Source organism: Cinclus cinclus, chromosome 3 (assembly GCF_963662255.1).
Source record: "Cinclus cinclus chromosome 3, bCinCin1.1, whole genome shotgun sequence".
In the NCBI taxonomy this organism is placed as follows: domain Eukaryota; kingdom Metazoa; phylum Chordata; class Aves; order Passeriformes; family Cinclidae; genus Cinclus; species Cinclus cinclus.
The window spans coordinates 70,497,702-70,511,732 of NC_085048.1; the positions used below are offsets into that span (position 1 = coordinate 70,497,702).

The following is a 14,031-nucleotide window of genomic DNA, read 5'->3' on the forward strand; positions in this document are numbered from 1 at the left end:
CAAAGCAAGTTTTACTATCAGTATTTGTAAATTTTTTCACAGAAGTGCAACATTACTGAAACTGTTTTAAAAACAGGATGGAGAAAGTAGCAGTTAATGCAATCTGTATTCACCAGCATCTGTTTTTACAGGAAAATTTAAGACGGAAAAGTGTTAATACAGAAAGACTCTAATAAACAAGATTGTTATCAAATATATAGGTGAACCCACTGGTAAATGACACAAAATGGCCAGGCTTAGTGGAAATTTAAACATCAGTAACAATTTATTGAAAGTATGCAAGAACAAAGTAATTGACATTAAATTTCTGTAGTGTCAATATTTTTTTAAATATTAAGCATTTAAAATGAGTTAAGAGAGCAGTAGTAATACTGTAAACATGTACAAACCAGGCTGATACAGCCATTTAAAATCACAGTAACAGGATATAAACCAATTTTGTTTAAAAACTATTTATATAAAACTAATTTTTTTAGGCAAACATACTTACAATCAGTTTTACTGGTTGTAAGGAATCAAACTGCTTAATGTTTAACCCGTTAAATACTTTAGTGCAGCAAGAGAACATTTCAGGAAGCTCATGTGGAAAACACATGTGCCTGGCACTCATAACTTTTCCTGGCACAATGGCTTTAATACTCAATTGACTGGCCTGCTAACCATGAACCTGACTGGCTTCTAGAAGAAGCAAAATAAAGACTGGCAAGTAATGTCACTTTAATCTTAATTTGTCCTGTATAGCACTGGAAGATTAACTGGGAAATTATGAAGTATTTTATGACATGTCCAGGAACAGTCTTTACTGGTATTCCTAGCAGTGCTCCACACAATTTTTACTTACTAGCGTGAGGATATGGAGGTCAGTTACATTTTAAATTCCATTTCAGAACAGGCACACAGACATGCAACCACAGCTGAGCAAACCCTGAGCAAATTACCTTTCAAACAATGCTTCCAGCCCTGGTTTATCTTTTTAAGAAACTTTCTGTTGTTTTATGCAAGACAAGAATCAAGATGTTCATTTATTTTAGATTCCAAAACATCAGTCCCACAGACAGGACAACTGACTCTTCTATCCTGCCTCACAGGATTGCTAGGACCTGCAGAGGACTGTGTAAATTCAGCTCTGCTTTTTGTAGTTGTAGTGACTTCATTAACCCCCTTTGGGGTGAAATACTTTTCAAAGGCAGTTCTGTCTTCCTTTTTTGGCCATACCTGCAGTGTATTAGCACATTCTAAGTTTTTTTTCTCAGATGCACCCTGAGCTCTTGGGGTCTGCTCCGAACAAATTCTTTTTGGTGACCAGTTAGAAGATGGAAGAGCCCTCTTGCCAACTGGTGAGCCTTTGCTTGTTGTTTCTTCAGCAACACGAGCCATCCTAGCAGGCAATCCATAGTCATTCTCATCATCTTCTGTACTAGCAGCAGAAGGTTTTGGAAACTCACGCTTTAAAGCTAAGTTACTCTTCTCACTGGCACCAAGCAGAAAGATGCCATTGTGGGGTAATTTTTCCGGTTTTATCTCATTTTTAGGGATTGGTATTGTCCTTACTGCTGAATGATGCAGTGAGCCGTGTGCTTCACTGTTTCCAGTGGAGCTGCTGGCATTTGTGTTTTTCTCTGAAAGCACACCATCTCCTCCTCCAAGCCGATATCCTGTTCCACTAAAAGGAGTCAGGTCTTGCACACCATGCATTTGTGCCTTGCCTGCAAAATCAGATTAAAAACTAAGTTAATTTTTTTTTTTATTTAAAAATCATGGGCTTAGTATTTGAGGTGTTTCACACACAAAAAAATCTGCTGCTTGAAAATGATGCACAAAACTAAACTTTTTGTAGACAATTCAGTTGAGGAGCAGCCTACAAGTGCACAAACAGGCCCTGTTCTTTGGCTGTGTAACAGTAACATCTAAATCAAGCTTATGTAGTGTTTGGTCCATATTTGTGCAAGAAAACAAAAATCAGTCTTGAAAAGAAAAAAAAAAATAATAAAATACCTTTGTTAGTTGACTTGAAATGTGGAGGTTTTGCTGTCTGGGTTTTCTGCTTGGACTTTTCTGAGAATTTCTCTGGCTCCTTCACTTTTGTGAACGTGCCCCCACACGTCCTTTGATGTTCATCCCACCAGAAGTCATGTGCAGAGGGTGCTCTGTTCATTGAGCGCTTCACATATCCAAAGTAAGGTGCTCTGTTTTGGCAGGGGCCATTGCATCGCCACCAGTGCTGGCGGTACAAATTAATCTCATCGTAAAAATTATGATAAATCTAAATTAAATAAAACAAACAAAAAACCCATGTCATTATGGAAGTTACAAATTTTGTATCACTAGCTCTATAATATTTTTTAAAAAAATCTATTTCCATTCAATTCCTTCCACTACTGCTGTGGTTTTTATATTAGCAGTTAAGAGAGCTGGACCGGAGTAAGATTTGATCAACACTTAGCTACCATTAAAACAAACCTTTAAAAAGAAAGATAGGATCTGTAGGAATATGTCCTGGTTATCTTGTTTGAAATGCAATGAAATCACTTTGGAAATCTATCTACAATTTCACCTAGAAGATGAACTGTTTAGAATGCATTATAAACAACACCAGTACCATATTATCCTTTCAGCTATTACCTTAACTGATCTTATTAGACACATTATTTTTAAATATTGATATCATTACTCTCTATTGACATGAATCTTGACTGTTCTTCACATGGAACACTTCTGTCCCTGCTACCATTAAGCTGTTTCTGGTTTACAACAAAAGCTTAAAGAAAAATTCTGACAGAGAACATTCCTGAAAAATACAATGACTAAAAACTCACTACATGTTCCTCAACCTGTTCCCACCACCGTCCCCAATAAAATAACTATGGAACTGGCACACACTTGGATGCAACTTTGTATTGGTACCAACTATAGAGTGTCTAACAAGAATATTACATATTCCACACTGGTCAATAAAACACCCAATGAGGAAGAAAGCTCTGTTAAATCAGGTGAAGAGGATTATTCTTACTGTGACATTGGCTCCAGTCAAGAGATTAATGCGACGCATGTGCTTGCAGAACTCCGGTCCATGCGACTCACGATCTTTGTAGTTATGAGTAACAAAGAGCAGGGCATGGATCATTTCGTGCAACAGTGTCTGAAATGATGCAACCATTAAGTATTCAATGCAGAGCATTGCATTTTCAGTTTAATGATTAAGCTGCAAGTATTTTACTCTTCTACACTGATTGTGGTACTGACCTTGTCTTTGATTATTCACACATTCAGTCTGGGTCATAAAAACATACTACTTTGATCTATCAACCAAATTACCCCTATTCCCATATCACTAAAACATGCTGCAGAGTGTCACTACAATAAGTGGCATTCCAAAAAGGAGAAATAATCCTCAAACTTAAATCACATCTCTAAAGACCACAATCCCAAAAAAGAGACACTTTTGAGCAAGCTGAAACTCTACAGCATTTCTGTTGTTAGGCAAATCTGATTGTTCAGCCAGCTCAAAGCAGCAGCTCTAGCAGAGGCGCAAGAAGCAACAAAAAGTCATGTTAAGTCATATCCTATATCCTTATTTTCTGCTGTTGACCCTTTCAAAACTAGAGTCTATGGTTTGAATATTAAAGGATAATTTAGGGATTAAAAACTTGGGGTGTTTTTTTCTCTATATAAAAATCAATAAAATAAACAAGTGACTTTAGATTTCTACTTGGAGTTGCCCACTTACAAATATAAAACTAAAGACTGACATGGTATTGCAACGCAAGCCATACAAATGTAACAGTAAAGCCACCACTATTTTATGATCTATAAGTTACTGCATAAAGGAATCCCACTACGAAATCCAAAATCTTTCTATGAAGTGGGGGGGGGGGGGGGGGGGGCTGGGCACAATACTCTTTATGTGCAGATTCATAAGCCACGTTCAAATACCTCCACGAGATCCTTCCTTGGCCGCAACTTTAGAAGAGGCTCACTGAGACGAATGGAGCACAACCCACTTCTTTCGTGATATGAACAGATACCAGCAGAGCTGAAAGGAAAAGCAGAAAGAAAATATGAAAATCTATTTGGTTTTGTAGCACGTAAAGTAAACAGAGAATTTAAGTTAAAATGTCATCCCCTGTAAACATATGCTAGGTCACTCAGAACATGGAATAGAATCACTTAGTAGTTAATTGAAAAAGTCAGTCTCATTAACCAAAGAAAAAAAATACCCACAAGTCCCTTAAAATAGAAAAACCTGTTTTGAAGGCAGAAGAATGTTGTCCTTTAGAACTTGTGATGGACTGAAATGCACTGCATGGAGGCTGAAGATTCATGGCAGCAAATGCTGACTTAATTGTTGGTTGTTTCAATTTCACTCCCCACCCTTCATCAAGTTTTGACTCATACCAAACCTACATACACCTTTACTTCTGTGCCCTAATCCAGCAAACACCACTTTTTTTTTTTTTGCCTGTGTTAGTCTTACTAACACAGAGTTAGTCCTCTGTCAGAGCAATAGCCAACTATTTCCAAATGTCTAAAGAATACTGCAACCAACACAGGATAAGAGGTAGTGGGACCTGCATCTGCTGCAGAACTGCCGACTGCACTTTTAAAAATTCCTGGGTTTGTTTTACCTCAGCTTTCTTCTCTATTCCCCTTCCTAGTCTATTCTAAGTTTTGGTAATATACTATTATCAGTTTCTATTTGCCTTTCTGCCGTGCAGCGTAACTACCATAAAGACTGAAAACCAGAGCAGCAACACGGCTACCTGAGTTCCACGAACACCATCTAAGACCGAGTCATTTCTTCCGTCTTAACATCCCTCCGGCTCGCCTGCAAGCCGGGAAAAGCCTTTGATGGCTGCCTTGATGCAAGGCAAGGGAGACAGCGACAGCGACCAACTCATGTCCCGCCGTACGGGCTCTGCCAGAGATGCGGGACATTCAGGTGCCCGGGAAGAGAAGCCGTGGCAGCAGCAGCACTAGCGGGGCACGGCGAGGAGCAGCACAGAGCGACAAGTGACAGCTCCTCCCCGACACTCGCAGCCGCACGCTGAGCTCCACGGCTGCCGGCCCTTCCCGCCGCCCCGACACCGCGCACGCTGCCGGAGGCACGGCGGGAAAGCTCCCGGGACACAAGGATCGGCCTTCCCACGCCTTCCCGGCCACGGCGACCGCCCCCCCACACCCCCCGGTGCCGCACCTGGTCATGCGGGGGCTCCAGGACACCGTGACAGCCTCCAGCTTGCCCCAGAAGAGCGTCTGGTTGAACTGCACGAACAGGGCATGCACGTCGGGGATGGGGTCCAGCAGCTCCCACGCCTCGTCCACCACCGAGAGCGGGCGGAGGGACGAGCGGTACGGAGAGACATCGGGACGCTTTGCTGCTGCCGCTGCCGTCTCCGCCGCTGCCTTGTCCTGCTCGTCCCACTCCTGCTGCAGCCTGAGGGCCAACAAGAAATCTTCGTCCTCCATCCCGAGCGCAGGTCCCGTCGATCAGCAAAGGCGCAACCGGGATCGGAAACCGGGATCGACAACGATAACCGGGATCCGCAGCCGCCGCAGCGCACGCGCAGCACCGACCCGCGGGCTGCTGCTGCTGCGGCCGCCGCCGCGTCCTTCCGGCTGCGCGCGCCGGCAGCGTTCCCTCCGCCCCTTCCTTTCCTCCCCTTCCCCTCAGACGCTTCCTTCCCTTCCCTCCGCCCCTTCCTTCCCTCTGCCCCCGCCCCGCCCGGCGCGGTCCCGTCGCGTCACCGCGGGCGTTCCGCTCCTGCCGCCGAGCTGCGGGGCGCAGGCGCGTGCGCGGTGTCCCCGGCGGCGGCGGCGGCGGCGGGGCGGGCACCAGGCGGCGGCGGCTGCGGCGCAGACATGGCGCTGTCGCTGGGCGAGGGCGGCGGCGGCGGGAGCCGGCTGCGGCGGCAGCTGGAGTCGGGCGGCTTCGCGGCGGGGGAGTACGTGAAGCAGCTGTCGCAACAGTCGGACGGCGACCGGGACCTGCAGGAGCACCGGCAACGCATCCAGGCGCTGAGCGAGGAGACGGCGCAGAGCCTGAAACGGAACGTCTACCAAAACTATCGGCAGTTCATCGAGACGGCGCGGGAGATCAGCTACCTGGAGAGCGAGATGTACCAGCTCAGCCACATCCTCACCGAGCAGAAGGGCATCATGGAGGCCGTCACCCAGGCCCTGCTCCTCCAGGCCGACCGCGACGACCCCGCGCTGGGCGCCCGCCGCGCCGCCGCCGCCGACCCCTTCCTGCCGCTGTCGGCCAAGGACGCGGCGGCCAACGAGGAGGGTCGGCAGCGCACTCTCACCACCCTCCTGGAGAAGGTGGAGGGCTGCCGCGACCTCCTGCCCGAGAGCCCCGGCAAGTACCTGGTCTACAACGGCGACCTGGTGGAGTACGATGCCGACCACATGGCGCAGATCCAGCGGGTGCACGCCTTCCTCATGAACGACTGCCTGCTCGTGGCCACCGCGCTGCCCAACCGCCGCGGCGCCTACCGCTACGACGCCTTGTATCCCCTCGACGGGCTGGCCGTGGTCAACGTCAAGGACAACCCGCCTATGAAGGACATGTTCAAGCTGCTCATGTTCCCCGAGAGCCGCATCTTCCAGGCTGAGAACGCCAAGATCAAGAAGGAGTGGCTGGAGGTGCTGGAGGAGACCAAGCGCAACCGTGCCCTCAGCGAGAAGCGACGCCTGGAGCAGGAGGCCCTGCCCCGGCCCGCCCCGACGCCCCCCGAATCCACCAACCCCTTCGACGAGGATGAGGAGGAGGAGGAGGAGGATGAGCCCTCCGCTGAAGAGGAGGTTGTTGACCTCTCGCTTGAGTGGATCCAGGAGCTGCCCGAGGACCTGGACGTCTGCATTGCCCAGCGGGACTTCGAGGGGGCGGTGGACCTCTTGGATAAACTGAACGAGTACCTGGCGGACAAGCCCGTGAGCCAGCCCGTCAAGGAGCTGCGGGCCAAGGTGGATGAGCGGGTCCGGCAGCTCACGGACGTTCTGGTGTTCGAGCTGTCCCCGGACCGCTCCCTGCGAGGAGGCCCGCGGGCCACCCGCCGAGCCGTGTCCCAGCTCATCCGCCTGGGCCAGTCCACCAAGGCCTGCGAGCTGTTCCTGAAGAACCGTGCGGCCGCCGTGCAGACGGCCATCCGGCAGCTGCGCATCGAGGGCGCCACGCTGCTCTACATCCACAAGCTCTGCCACGTCTTCTTCACCAGCCTCCTGGAGACGGCCAGGGAGTTCGAGACGGACTTCGCCGGCAACAACGGCTGCTACTCGGCCTTTGTGGTGTGGGCCCGCTCGTCCATGAAGATGTTTGTAGATGCCTTCAGTAAACAAGTATTTGATAGCAAAGAGAGTTTGTCAACTGCGGCAGAATGTGTCAAGGTAAGACGGTCCAAAGAGGGGGGGTGGTGGGGCACGGTAGCTAAAACAAAGGCTTCAGAGCTTTAAATTCTCTTTTCTGACTCTAGTTTAGTCGTCGATTCTTGTGTGGGTCTCCAGAGAGGTTTCCTGCGTTGAGAGGTTAATATTCGTTCGAAGTTTTTTTTGGTTTTTTTTAAGTTTAACAGAGGAAAGCCTTAAGGTTATATAATAATACACGTCAAGAAAAACCCTGCCTTATCAGGAATGCAACATGTGTTGATTCTTAATTTGCCTTTGACTAGTAGGAGGTCCTAAAATTTATATAAGCAATGCCTGAATTATTAGTACTTCAAAATTTGCTCATTGTTTTCCAAGGCTGCCCTTAGCTACGTTTTCATACTTCTTTTGCAAAACTAAATTTTTCAGGTTATGCTTTCTTTCATCTGCTAATTGGGAGGGGGGAAAAAGCTTATGCATGGGTGGGTTATTGTGTAATTGTCCTGAGTATTTTTGACAGCCAGGGTATATCTTTAAGTTATTAATTTTTCATTAATGAGATTCTCAAAGCATGAGAAATAAGCATGAGTAACACTTCTCGGTTTTCTGAGATAAATTTGATAAATGTGTAAGATGTAAAGGCAGCCTGCACAGTAATAACATCCTTTGCTTTTCTTTGTTATCCCAGGTGGCTAAAGAGCACTGCAAGCAGCTGAGCGAGATTGGACTGGATCTCACCTTCATCATTCATGCCCTCCTGGTAAAGGATATCAAAGGTGCTTTACAGAGCTACAAGGATATCATCATCGAGGCCACCAAGCACCGCAACTCTGAGGAGATGTGGAGAAAGATGAACCTGATGACTCCAGAGGCTCTGGGGAAGCTCAGAGAGGAGATGAGGAGCTGTGGGGTGGGCAATTTTGACCAATACACAGGTGATGACTGCTGGGTCAACCTCAGTTACACTGTAGTAGCATTCACTAAGCAGACTATGGCCTTCTTGGAGGAAGCATTAAAGCTTTACTTTCCAGAGCTGCATATGGTTCTTCTGGAGAGTCTCGTGGAAATCATCCTGGTGGCTGTCCAGCACGTTGATTACAGTTTACGGTGTGAACAGGACCCTGAGAAAAAAGCATTCATTAGGCAGAACGCTTCTTTCCTGTATGAAACTGTCCTTCCTGTTGTGGAAAAAAGGTTTGAGGAAGGAGTTGGGAAGCCAGCCAAGCAGCTACAGGATCTGAGAAATGCCTCAAGATTAATGCGTGTAAATCCGGAAAGTACCACCTCTGTGGTGTGAAGTGAACCTAACTGTTCCTGGGAGCAAAGTGGCAGCACTTACTGAAGATGATATACATTGAGCAGATTAACTAAACGGGTGTTTTTTGAGTCCCTGAAGGATGCAGAACTCCATCTGCTGCATTCCAGAAGCTGAAGACTTTGAATCAATGCCTGCAAGCATGCAATGCTTTATTTGGTGGATGGGGTATAGGGAAGTGAGAAGGTGGAGGTCACATGTCCTTGGACAGCATATCCTGTACAAAGGGCTTGTGTAGTATTTGTGACTTGGGAAATAACTGTAATACATAAATTTTGGGCAATTGTTTGTGAAAGTCTTACATACATATACAGCAGATGGTAGGAAAAAATCAATTCTCATCATGTCACTGTAGCAATTTTTTTTGAGGCAATGTTCTGGTAGGAGGGGAAGTGCTGAAGCATTCCTAGGGTGTGGTGTTCAGGAAGGCACATCCACCATCCAGATGTGACTCAGCACTGCAGATAAATGTCATGGGTTTGCACAATGTGATATTTGTGGTAGAAATGCAGACTTTTCTTTAACATTGAGATTATCTTCATTCATTTTGGAGGAAGATTGAAATAAAAATGTTTTTAGTACATATTCTGGTGTTTGGGTGAAGGGGCTTCTTCTGTTTAATAAGCTGGCCTGTCAGCCTAAGTTACAACTGTCTAAAAACAAACCTGCTGTCAGAACCATTTGTTCCCATCAAGAGAAGTGAGAATAAATTGCTTACCTTCCTCTTTGCATTCCTCTTCCATGTTTTCTCATGGATCTAATTGGGATCATGTCCATTTAGTGAAGTGTGCACTGTTGCTTGAGGTGCTGTCACAAGTGCATTATGGGCTGTTGTCTCCTGGTTGGAACCATAGTGAAGAGGCATAAATGCTCTTGAGATATGCAGAGTGGGGAGAGGGTCTGAAGGGACTGTTTCATTTGGAAGACATGGAATGCTAGTTCTGCCGTTCAGAAGCAGCACCTGGTGAAGAGACTGTGAGGCTTTTTGTAAGAGATGTGAACTTTGGAATATACACTATCTCCTGCAACAACTAGCATAATTTCCTGTAATACAGCAATAAGCAGGAACAACTATCTTTTTTGCAGAAATCACAAGGATTTGGTTGGCAGTTTTAATGTTGATGGGGAAAGTTTATACAAATGCTCTTAGGTTTTGATTGAATGGTGTTGGCTGTCTTGTGCAGTATGTGTCTGTGAAAATAAAATAAGCCAAGTCTTGTGTCAAGGCTGGCTTTGGAAAGCTGTCAGCTTCAACTTCTAAGCTGTGCAAACTGCTTCTGTGCAAACTTTCTTAGTTGTGAGAAAATCATATTACAGCTAAGGAACCTTGTAAATCCCCTGTTCCTGTAATGCTTTCAAATTAAAGCTTTTGCTGTTTGTATCATAGTAATGAATGCCTTGTGACTACATGAACAAACAAAAGGTATCACTAGTAAAACATTCTGTGTAGCTGTTATACAGAAACTTCTTAATTTCTCCCTGTCTTCATAGTGCTAGTTCAATGCAGTTTTCACTTCAGTGGCTGGGTTTTGTTCTCTTGCTCTTTGGATGCCTTTTGAACTGTCAGATTTTGCAAAGCATCCTATTGTGTCTGCTCACATGCTTTTCAGTATTTGGGCCTTTTGCTAGCAACTCACAAAATTCATACAGAAAGTTTTTAAAGGGTAACTTGTTCCCATCTTACATTGATTGAAAACCAGTGAAATAGCTCTACTTTTGTGTTAAAGGACAGGGACAGTGAGAGTTAAAACTTGTCTAACTTCTTCTGTCAAAGAGACAGAGAGTCCTATGGGTGTTATTTCAGTAGTGAACTGGTTTTGATATCAGAACCTAGTGAAGTATAGCAAAGTAATATAATCTTTTTCATGTGTTTGAAGTGGGAAAGGTGTCAACTTAATCTGAGAAGTACTTTCAAGTGAATTATAAATTAGAGCTCTCAGTGGTGATGGATATTTTGGAGGAGAAGGAGGAGAGATGATGTTTTCTTCTGTGAACACAGGTATATTTCTTTTTGAAGAGCAGAAGAAAGAATAAATACAGATGAGCCTTATCTTTTTGTGTGTTAGAAAGAGAAGGGTTAGATCTGGAACTCTAGGCTGATTATTGTTGTGCTTGGGGATTTTATGCAAGAAGCTGAATTGTAGTTTCCCAATTCCCAAGCATTAACATGAGGCTGAAAAGGAGGAGAGCCCTGTTCATGCTTCTATTGTGAGCTGGTGTATCACAGCTTACCCTTATCAGAGGTTGAAATGTAGAACGTAGTTCTGCCACATGTTCTGTTATGCCTCTGTCACTGAGCCCTTCATCAATCTATGGCACACTGAACCTGCTGATTTTGTTTCTGCTGTCATCCATGGAGCAACAGGCTTGTGCTGATGTTGGTTTGAATGCATCAGGGAATCTGGTTTTTCATTTGGGTCATCAAACATCATGTTCTTGTGCCTGTCACAATCCAAACAGGTGTGGATTTGTATAAACTGCTACAAGTGGCTTTGATATTTTGTAACTTGTGAATCTGTTAAAGTCATAATTCACGGAAAAACACTAGCATAAAGAAAACTATGTGGAATTAAACTCAACACCCTTTTATGCTAACTTAGTTAACAGAAGAATCAGTGTTGCTCAGTCATACTTTAATAAATTTCAGTTTTGGACTGGCTCTTAACTTTTCCTGAGCTGTACATTTGCAGCGATACTGTTGTTCAATTTTTTCAATTTTTTTTTTCAATTGTTGTGGGATTTGCAGTAACTGCTGAATGATATGATAACAGTTCTGATTTAAGAAATAACTAATATTAATACTGGGTTTTTGAGACAACTGCATATAAAATCTGGTTTTCTTTAGCTGCTGTGAAAAAAAATTGTGTAATATGTTGGGGTTTTTTTAAATTCAGATGAATTTATGTATTAGAATTTAATGCAATAATTTTTCTGAGCAGTGAAGACCATGTACTAAAACTTGTGGACATACAGCACTAGAGGTGTATTTGGTTTGGTCGTCAGAAAAAGGATGTTTGAAGTTAGACTTCCAGTGGAGTCAGAGATCAGTATCTTGTGAGGGAGAGGTGAGCAGCAGTGAGATGAAAGCCAAGTGGTGTCACTGCAGTTACGTTCTTACAAAGTCACTTCAGCGAGGTGATGCTGGAAGAAAATGTTTCTGGGCATAGAGGAGAGGCTACATGATAGGACTTGGAATGTGAGATGGATTATTAACAATGGGGCAGCATAATGCTAAAGGTTTGCTATCTTGCAGACTTTTATGTCTGGAGTCCATCCATACTTAGCTTGGGCGCTGAATGTGTAGTACAGCCTGTCTCCTCACTAGGTGGAGCTTTGTGCACTGAAATCTCAGCAGGCTGCGGGCAGGCACAGGCATGGAAGCTGTGCTGCCCTGCCGTGTGGCTTGGCAGGTTTTGGGTAGCATGCTGGGGAAAGAAGATGCTGCAGAGAATGATCCGGATGTTAGGTTCAGGTCTTTTTCAGGTCTTTTTCATTCCTTGATAGTGGTTGTGTTCTACATTTTCTAATTCTTGCATTGTTTGTGTTTTTTGGTTCTTCATGTTTTCCTGAAGTGTTTCTGTACTGTTGGCAGGTGTCCTTCAGAGTATCTCACCCCTCTGCTTTTTTTTAAGGTAGATACCAACATGTGACTTGTGTTCTGCCTGAGAAACACTGCTACGCTTCAAGCCCCTGCAGAGATGTGAAAAGTTGCTTGTCTCAGCTGCAGTTTTATTTCTCAAGTAAGATGTTCAGATTAGTGACTTCTCAAAGTCAAGTTTGTGTGACTTCTGGTCATTTTCCTTCAATATTGGACTAAATTCCTGTAGCTTCATGCTCACAGTGCAGATTTGCACTCCAGCACAATAACACAGAAGGTCCCCACCACCTATCGTCATAACTTACACAGTCTTTGTATTCTCTTTGCTCCTCAGCTGTTTCAGTTTAACTGGGTTACCTTTTACTTAAAAATATTTGTAGTTTTGCAGTCTCTTCAGCATATTTTCTCTGATGAAAATCAAGTCTGGCATGAGGCTTATCTGTCAAGTAGCTCTGTGACCATAGACATCTTTTTCCTCACAGGTTCACGAGTTGTGATATGCCTTCAATCCCTACAAAATCTGAGGGGTAGTGGAGAGAGAAACACCTCAAACTGTGGGGAAAATAGATTTTTGTCATTTACCTCTTCAACCTTGGAGATGCTTGGATTGATGATGTATTCAAGTTATTTTTAAAAGATAAATTAGAAGCATAGCTCTTCATCTAACTGCACCAAGACACACAGTTCTTCCTCTGTCCTCTCAGAAATTGATCCTAACAAAATCAAAAGTCTCATGAAGGTAATAGAGAGTTAGCCAAATCCATTGTGATACAAGGCATGTGAATCTAAACACTTCGGCAAAATGAAGGTCTGAACTTTAGGCACTCTCCAGACTGACTGGGATGAGGGAAAACTTTGCCTCAGACTCACCCAGACTTCTGGACTTTTGAGTTCTCTGGGCTTTGAGTCACTCCTACTGTTACTAAAAATCACAATTCACAGACAACAATCTGTGCCAATCAGACTAATGTGTTTTGCTTTGTTTTGTTTTGTTTTAATTATAGATTCGCAGTGCTGCTGCAGCCTGGGTTTTCCTGTTGTAATAATTTTTCAAACCCAGTATTCACAGTAGGAAGGAGCCCAGCTCCTGGCCCCGGCTCCTGCAGGATGGGATTGTCAGAAGAGTACTTGAAGCTCTGCAGAGAATCCTTCCTTAGGAGTCAGTGAATTTTTCTCTCAAACTGCAGATCTCTGATAAGTAGCTTCTGCTCTGCTTTATTTTCCCCTCACTAACAATTGGCAGGATTGTTTGTTTTCCCACTCCACAATATAACCTCTCCAGCAGAGGTGCCAGACTCGCTTTGTGGAGGAAGGATGTCAAGCTGAACGTTGAGTTACAGTCCATGCATCTGTCTTAGCACAATTCAGGCTATGTAACTCCCTGCCTGCTCTTGCCATTGACAAAGTTGGTGGGGAGGAGGGTGTCTGGGAGACTTGCAAAGAAAGATCTGTAATCTTTGTCCCTCTGACTTCCACCCAGCAAGGTGCTTGAAACACACGCTGAAGATATCCCCCTGAATTTGAGGAGCTGGATCCTAAAGTGCTTTACAAGTGGAGGATCAGTAAATTTCTTTTGAAATTTGCAAAAACAGTTGGCAAAGAAGGGATGGGGGAGTAGCACCAGAGCAGCAGCAGCACATGAGCAAACAAAATGTGTGTTTCTGGGACATCTCAGCTCTAGTGTGACAAATGGTGGTTCCAAACAAAGCCTGCCCCTTCTTTGGTGGGAGCAGTAGGCTCCATAAATCATCAGTGC

At 44.8% G+C, this 14,031-nt stretch overlaps 2 protein-coding genes across 5 annotated transcripts; one reads left to right on the plus strand and one right to left on the minus strand.

Moving 5' to 3' along the window:
- Positions 1-248: 248 nt before the first annotated feature.
- SPRTN (SprT-like N-terminal domain) lies at positions 249-5,619 on the minus strand. 3 transcript variants are annotated; one of them, XM_062489137.1, is made up of 6 exons: positions 5,195-5,230; positions 4,761-4,915; positions 3,934-4,033; positions 3,011-3,139; positions 1,996-2,263; positions 249-1,706 (listed from the first exon to the last, which is right to left on the minus strand). In XM_062489137.1, the coding sequence occupies exons 2-6, from the start codon at positions 4,778-4,780 to the stop codon at positions 994-996; spliced, it is 1,230 nt and encodes a 409-aa protein (XP_062345121.1). In that variant the 5' UTR covers positions 4,781-4,915; positions 5,195-5,230; the 3' UTR covers positions 249-993. The 3 variants fall into 3 exon arrangements, with proteins under 3 accessions (XP_062345121.1, XP_062345119.1, XP_062345120.1); XM_062489135.1 differs by lacking the exon at positions 4,761-4,915 and having other exon boundaries at positions 5,195-5,619; XM_062489136.1 differs by lacking the exon at positions 5,195-5,230 and having other exon boundaries at positions 4,761-4,934.
- Positions 5,620-5,832: 213 nt separating this feature from the next.
- Positions 5,833-12,344, plus strand: EXOC8 (exocyst complex component 8). Of its 2 annotated transcripts, XM_062490172.1 has the most exons (3): positions 5,833-7,386; positions 8,051-8,297; positions 12,314-12,344. In XM_062490172.1, exons 1-3 carry the CDS (start codon positions 5,860-5,862, stop codon positions 12,325-12,327), a joined length of 1,788 nt encoding a protein of 595 aa, XP_062346156.1. In that variant the 5' UTR covers positions 5,833-5,859; the 3' UTR covers positions 12,328-12,344. The 2 variants fall into 2 exon arrangements, with proteins under 2 accessions (XP_062346156.1, XP_062346155.1); XM_062490171.1 differs by lacking the exon at positions 12,314-12,344 and having other exon boundaries at positions 8,051-9,408.
- Positions 12,345-14,031: the final 1,687 nt, after the last annotated feature.